Raw genomic sequence first — 7,615 nt, 5'->3', positions numbered from 1 at the left:
GTTATGGAGTATTGTTTCTCTCTGATCTGGTGAAGTTTGACTGCCGCTAAAGTTGACATTGACATAGAATCCTGATTTGAAAATATTTTGCCATTCCTTCATCAGTGTTGGATTTAAGTCTTGGAATCATCACAGGGGACACATAGAAACATAGAAATTAGGTGCAGGAGTAGGCCATTCGGCCCTTCGAGCCTGCACCGCCATTTAATATGATCATGGCTGATCATCCAACTCAGGATCCCCGAAATACCCTCTGATTTGGCCACATCTAACTCCCTCTTAAATATAGCCCATGAACTGGCCTCAACTACCCTCTGTGGCAGAGAGTTCCACAGATTCACCACTCTCTGTGTGAAAAAAAGTTCTCCTCATCAGGGGATTTCCCCCTTACTCCCAGTTTGTCCTGGACACAACTCCCAAAGTTATGGGTCTCATCTCCTGCTACCCTGCCTCTTGCAAAGATACTATCCCCTACTCTCAATTTCTCCGTCTCCATTCAAGGACATAGTTGTTTTCTTCAGTTAACGTGGTTTCCCTCTGCTGTCATAGATGGATTCCTCGCTTGTGTCGGCTCTGTGTCCCGTGGTTCTGCCTTCTCCCCCCAGATAATGCAAGAATAGAGTTCTCCAGAGACTCATCAGTCTCTGCATCTTCACATCTTCCCATCCCCACCCCTTTTCGCCTTCCACAGACACTGCTCCCTCCACAATTCCTTGGCTCACTCATCCCTCCCCCAAAACCTTCCCATTCAACTGCAGAAGATGTAACACCTGTCCTTTTATCTCCTCCCTCATAGCCATCCAGGGACCTCAGGTGAGAAAGGTTTACATGCACTTCCTCTAACCTCATCTACTGCATTTGGTGTTCCCAATGTGCCCTCCTTGATATCCGCATGACCAGTGTAGACTTGAGGATCATTTCACCAAACACTTGTGCTCGGTCCACCAAGCCCTGCTATTTTAATTTCCCTTCACACTCCCATACTGACCTTTCTCTCCTGGACTTCTTTCATTGCCAGTGAGGGCACAAGCAGAATGGAGGACAGCATCTCATATTAGCGATGTTACAAAACCTAGCATCAGCGGCACTCCAGATCTGCCACTGCCTATGCGTGCGATTCCGGAGGCAACGAGACCTGGGGGTCATGGTATACCAGTCATTGAAAGTAGGCCTGCAGGTGCAGCAGGCAGTGAAGAAAGCGAATGGTATGTTAGCTTTCATAGCTTTCACACCTGGTGTATGGTGTACAGTTTTGGTCTCCTAATCTGAGGAAAGACATTCTTGCCATAGAGGGAGTACAGAGAAGGTTGACCAGACTGATTCCTGGGATGGCAGGACTTTCATATGAAGAAAGACTGGATAGACTCGGCTTGTACTCGCTAGAGTTTTGAAGATTGAGGGAGGATCTTATTGAAACTTACAAAATTCTTAAGGGGTTGGACAGGCTAGATGCAGGAAGATTGTTCCCGATGTTGGGGAAGTCCAGAACAAGGGGTCACAGTTTAAGGATAAGGGGAAAGTCTTTTAGGACTGAGATGAGAAAAACATTTTTCACACAGAGAGTGGTGAATCTGTGGAACTCTCTGCCACAGAAGCTAGTTGAGGCCAGTTCATTTGCTATATTTAAGAGTTAGATGTGGCCCTTGTGGCTAAAGGGGTCAGGGGGTATGAAAGTCCTGACGTCTTGTCGTAATCAAGGGTCACAAAGCAGTCATTCCAACTGCCCTACAGGACAAATATTTTGATGCCGTCCACAGGGGTCACCCCGGCGTGGAAGCAAACATACTCCGAGCAAAGAGCATGTTTTTCTGGCCTGGAATGACCGAATTCGTGCATGAGAAAGTTGAAGCCTGTGCTATCTGCAACAGCCTGTTGCCACACCAACAGAAAGGGCCCCTGCTCTCACACCCTGTTCCTCCTCTGCCTTGTTGCCTGCTTGCTACCAACATATTCGAATGGCGTGGCAAACAGTATCTGGTTCTCGTTGACTCGTATTCGGGCTGGTTTGAAATCGACCTGTTCCAAAGCCCAACATCCGCTGCAGTAATCCAAAAGCTGGCACACCATTTCACCATACACGGTGCCCCCGCACGTCTCTTGTCAGAAAACGGCAGTCAGTTCACTATCCAGTTTTTTAAAAACTTTGCTCAACTATGGGATTTTCGCCATGTCACCAGCAGTCCAGAATTCCCACAATCAAACAGACTTGCAGAACGGGCCAAACAATTGATGGAGTGCTCACACCTTGATAAATCCGATATCTACCTGGACCTGCTCAACCTGAAAAACATCGCCCGTACCCAATACTTGGGGCTCCTGCCCAACGTCTGATGTCCCGACAGACCCGTGCTGCACTGCCTGTGCCCCAACAACTACTGCAGCCACAGGTTCGTTCACCACTTGTTGTCCAGAGAGAAGTCCAATTTAATAATTTGAGAAGGCTTTTTAATATAATGTACTCTCATAAGAAGGAAATTGAAGATATCTCAGTGGTCACGTTGGATGCAGAGAAGGCATTTGATCAAGTAGAATGGCAGTATTTATACAAGGTACTCCAAAATTTTAATATGGGAGAGAATTTTATCAGATGGATTAAACTACTTTATGACAGACCTACGGCAAGAATATTAACTAACAATACACTATCTCCAAAATTTTACTTATCAAGGGGTAATAGGCAAGGGTGTGCCTTATCACCATTGCTATTTGCCCTTATGATAGAACCGTTGGCCGAAAGGATTAGAAATCACCCGAATATTCACGGATATAACAGCAAGGACTCAAAGAATAAAATTTCATTATACGCGGATGATATCCTTTTATATATTACTAATACACAAACGAGTATACCCACCTTATTAACACTAATTGAGGAATTCGGCTCTTTTTCAGGATACAGAATAAATTGGAATAAAAGCAAAATTATGTCTTTAAAACCACAGGATTCGAGACACTTACTAAAATTCCCCTTCAAAATTGCAACAGAAAAATTTAAGTACCTGGGTATTCAAATTACGAGAAGACACAAATTATTATTTAGTGCCAATTTTATACCACTATTAAATAAACTGAATGATACGATTAAATTTTGGAAAACGCTTCCACTCTCATTGATAGGCAGAATTAACGCTATAAAAATGACTTTCCTACCACAATTAATATATTTGTTTCAAGCAATTCCAATATATATTCCAAAATATTTTTTCAAAAAATTAGATTCCACTATCACTAATTTTATATGGGACTACAGAACACATAGAATTCAACGAAAGCATTTGTGCAAATCTAAAGAAGTGGGGGGTTTATCATTACCCAACTTTATATATTACTACTGGGCAGTGCATATTAAGAACATAATATACTGGCTAGATAGTTCCACTCAGCAGTTGGAGTGGATAAGAATGGAGAAAGAGGAGTGCTATCCGCACGATATAGGAACGATCCTGCTCTCACCGATAAAATTGAATAGTATAATATATAAGAAGAACCCAATTATTCACAATATAATAAGAATTTGGAAAACAAATAAAAGCATCCTTGAAATTAAATAATTTATCAGTACTAACCCCACTACTGAACAACCCCGCATTCAAACCTTCTCTCATCGACAACACATATCAGCAATGGGATAGACTGGGGATTAGGAAAGTAGGGGACATGTATGAAGTGGGCAAACTGTTATCATTTCAACAATTAAAATTAAAATTTAAATTGAAGGATAATCAATATTTTAAATATATACAGGTATGTGACTTTATGAAGAAACATACACATAGATTTCAAACTATATTTTTAGATCCTTTAGAAGAAGCAATGAATATTAAGGCTGATTCACAAAAATTAATATCATACTTTTATAATAATATATTAAATAGAGAATCACCCTCAACAGAAGCATTAAGGGAAGATTGGGAACAAGAGCTAATGACAAAGATCTCGAAGGATAGATGGGAAAAATATTTGATGAACACACATAACTGTTCTATTAATGCAAGACACAATTTAATTCAATTCAAATTATTACATAGACTATATTATTCAAAAACGAGGTTGAACAAATTTTATCCAAACGTCTCTCCCAGATGCGATAAATGTTTGTTTCAAAACGCTAATATAACACACTCATTTGTTGGATGTACAAAGTTGAATAAATTTTGGAGTGATATATTTGATATATTTACAAAGATTTTCAAGTCAAGAATAGAACCCAAAACGGAATGGATTATATTTGGAATAATAGGAGAAGATACCAATTGAAATACAGATCAAAATGTTTTTTTTTATTATTATGGGTTAATAATTGGAAAGAAATTGATACTTAAATTTTGGAAAAAGTACAACCACACCAACTGTTAAAATGTGGATTAGGATATGATGGACATAGCACGCCTTGAAGAAATGAGACTCCGACTAATAGATAAATATGACCAATTCTTAAAGAGTTGGTCTCCTTTCATCGACTTTTTGGAATCATGTGATGCAGCGGTGCCGTAAGGATTGCCGATTTCAGTTCATGACGCGGATAGATCTACATCTCCGAATACAGATTTGAAAAATTCTCTTTTAAGGGGCCTTCTCTTCTATTTCTACTCTCCTCTTTCTCTCTTCCTTTTTTTATTTTTTATATACACACTTCACGTTTTTCTACTCTCTGCCATCTATTTTTCCACTTTTTCCCCTTTCTATTGCTTTCTTTTTCTTGATCTGCTTACTTTTTTCTTATAACATAAAACTAGAGGTTGTACATAGAATGGATTACGGTATTACATAGTTGGCACCTAAAATTAGGCGCCACTGTACTGTTTTGTGCTGGTATTAACTTCTAATAAAATAAACAAAAAAAAAAAAAAAAAAACAAAAAAAGAGAAGTCCAACTGAAACATGATACACAAAAGCGATTTTATGATGTCCAGCAAACCACTTACACCTCTCTCCAGTGGCCAAGTCGTTCAAACCAACAAGGGCTATGGCCGTTTGTGTTTCATCCACAGTCCCGCAAAAGAACCACGGTCATACTTGGTGAGTGCAAACGGGAGGGATGTACAGAAGCAACGTCAACATCTCCTTCCTGTGAAGGAACCATGCCCTGCTGTCTCGTACCCTGATGCTCCGCATCCGATCTACCCATCTGCTGACGGACTTTCTCTTCCCTCACGACCTGTCTCCAGCTCCCTCACCATCACGCTGGGTGCCCTGCTCACCTGCCTCGCCGTGTTTCTCCCCTGGGTCCCCAGTGCTCCCGCCGCACAGGACCCCGGCACTCTCGCCGGGGCAGATGCAGATCTGTACCGTACGCGCGCGGGACGGGTTTGTAGGCCGCCCCTCAGATACGGGGACTTCGTTTGAACCATCTCAACTTCCCTGTATGTGCTATTAGCACTTCGGTTTCATTATTAATCAGTATAGATTGGATACTTTACATACTAACCAATGTAGTGTTTCATTATTATAAGCTCCGCCTACTACTACACCATTCATATTATCGCAACCCGACATGTGCTGTTAGTTAGAATACTGCATGGTAAGAGTAACATGCTGCAGTGTGTTGTATAGGTTACTCAATAAAAACTGTTATACCAGATCTGTGACTCTGTGTGATTCACTCAACAATTTTCAAGTAAGTCACAACAGTCCAATTCTGATATTTGGGTTGGTTTCCCAAATATTATACTTCCTTGTTTATATCTTTATGTGGACTCAGTGGACTTGGCATCTCCACCTCCCTCTGCAACTGGACATTGGACTTCCTCACTAACAGACCACAGTCTGTTAGGGTCAATAACCTCACCTCCTCCACTATAACACTGAACACCGGAGTGCCACAGGGCTGTGTGCTCAGCCCTCTCCTCTACTCCCTCTTCACCCACGACTGCATCCCAAAGTACGGATCCAACGCCATTATTAAGTTTGCTGACGATACCACGGTAGTAGGACTGATCAGCGACAACGATGAGTCAGCCTACAGGGATGAGATCCAGCACCTGACCACCTGGTGTGCCGACAATAACCTCATCCTCAACTCCAAAAAGACGAAGGAGATTATTGTCGACTTCAGGCAGACCAGAGGAGGCAGTCATACCGCCATCCATATCAACGGGACTGAGGTGGAGCGCGTCTCCAGCTATAATTCCTCGGAGTGCATATCTCGGAGGACTTGTCCTGGTCCCTCAAACACCTCCAAGCTGATCAAAAAGGCACAGCAGCGCCTTTACTTCCTTAGGAGGCTCAGGAAAGCCTACCTGTCCCCCCCAGATCCTGACCAACTTTTACCGCTGTACCATAGAGAGTATCCGACCACCTGCTTCACGGTATGGCGTACAGCAGCTGCACTGCTGCGGACAGGAAAGCACTACAACGGGTGGTGAAAACCGCGCAGCACATCATCGGTGCCCCGCTCCCTGCCATGGATGCCCTCCACCGAAAACGGTGTCTGAGACGGGCTGGGAAGATCATCAAAGACCCCTCACACCCCAACCATGGACTGTTTGCCCTCCTCCCATCAGGGAGGCGGTACAGGAGCCTCAGGTCACGTACCAGCAGGATGAGGAAAAGCTTCTATAACAACACAATCACACTGCTGAACTCGGAGTCCCGACGATAGATTTCTCTGGTCCCTCCGTCCCCCTTTGTTTAATCATTCTGTATTTCCTGATTATTCTGTATCTTCTCTCTTTCTATTTTTTTCTTGCTTTTTTTTTTTTCTCTTTATGTACAACTACTACGGACTGACGCAAAACTGCATTTCGTTGTACTGATACTTGTATTTGTGCGATGACATTAAAGTTGAATTGAATTTATTTAAGCTTTTAACTATAATGTTTTTATATGCAAGAACTGGAAAACTCTGCAGCATTGCAACATTTCAGAAGTGGTCAGAATATTTAAACACTTACATCTCCCGCTGTTCTTCTTTGAATTCACTAATTGCATCTTCAACCTCTTCCATTACTTCCCTCAATTTTTCTATAACTGAAAACATCACACGTCAATTCATCAGTAACTGAATGTAAGTAAATGCACAATTAGCATCATTAATAACTGAATGAATTAAATAAATATTTGGAAAAAAAAAAAGATTTTAAACTATCAACGATACAAATGTGACATGGATCAGTCTGAAGAAGGCTCTCGACCCGAAACATCGCCGCAGTCTGAAGAGAGGGGGGGGGAGGAAGAGAAATAGAGGGGGGGGGGAGAGAGAGAGAGTGGGGGGGGGGGGGGCTGGTACACACACACACACTCAAGATCAGAGTGTTATAGTTATAAGGACATTTGCATATTATACCTACATTCTGGAGTAGGTTTGACGTCTTTGAGCTGGCCCTGGAATCGCTTCACATTATGATGTATTTTTGCAAGCTGCTGTTGAACTTTCATTTCTAGAAAATTTCAGCCAAGAAAAACTAAATTACATTTGATGTTAAAAATGTCACATCAAGAAATAAAAGTCCCCTATTATGAAAGCCTGTGTCAAAACATTCTATATTTCTATTTATCATAATGAGATAGCGGTCTTCTATCTATATAATTAAAACTCAAATCTCGACCACTTCCTGTTTGCACTTCATATTGATTGTAGAAAAAATGCTACCACTTACAGCTGTGATTTTTGGCC

The 7,615-nt window shown here is 41.8% G+C and overlaps 1 protein-coding gene across 1 annotated transcript in view; it reads right to left on the bottom strand.

Annotated features, from left to right (window-relative positions):
* The window catches only part of LOC129695825 (coiled-coil domain-containing protein 112-like), a 25,131-nt gene extending 17,722 nt beyond the window's left edge, over positions 1 to 7,409 (bottom strand). The window contains exons 1-2 of the mRNA XM_055633175.1: positions 7,290 to 7,409; positions 6,894 to 6,969 (exon numbers count right to left, since the gene is read on the bottom strand). Of these exons, the coding sequence (XP_055489150.1) occupies positions 6,894 to 6,969; positions 7,290 to 7,377 (164 nt within the window). The 5' untranslated portion in view covers positions 7,378 to 7,409. The remainder of the gene's footprint in view (positions 1 to 6,893; positions 6,970 to 7,289) is intronic.
* Between the last annotated feature and the right edge of the window lie 206 nt (positions 7,410 to 7,615).

The sequence above is a fragment of the Leucoraja erinacea genome, chromosome 3, assembly GCF_028641065.1.
Source record: "Leucoraja erinacea ecotype New England chromosome 3, Leri_hhj_1, whole genome shotgun sequence".
Lineage (NCBI taxonomy): Eukaryota > Metazoa > Chordata > Chondrichthyes > Rajiformes > Rajidae > Leucoraja > Leucoraja erinaceus.
Note: the sequence above shows the minus strand (reverse complement) of the source record. Positions and strands in the feature narration are given on the sequence as shown.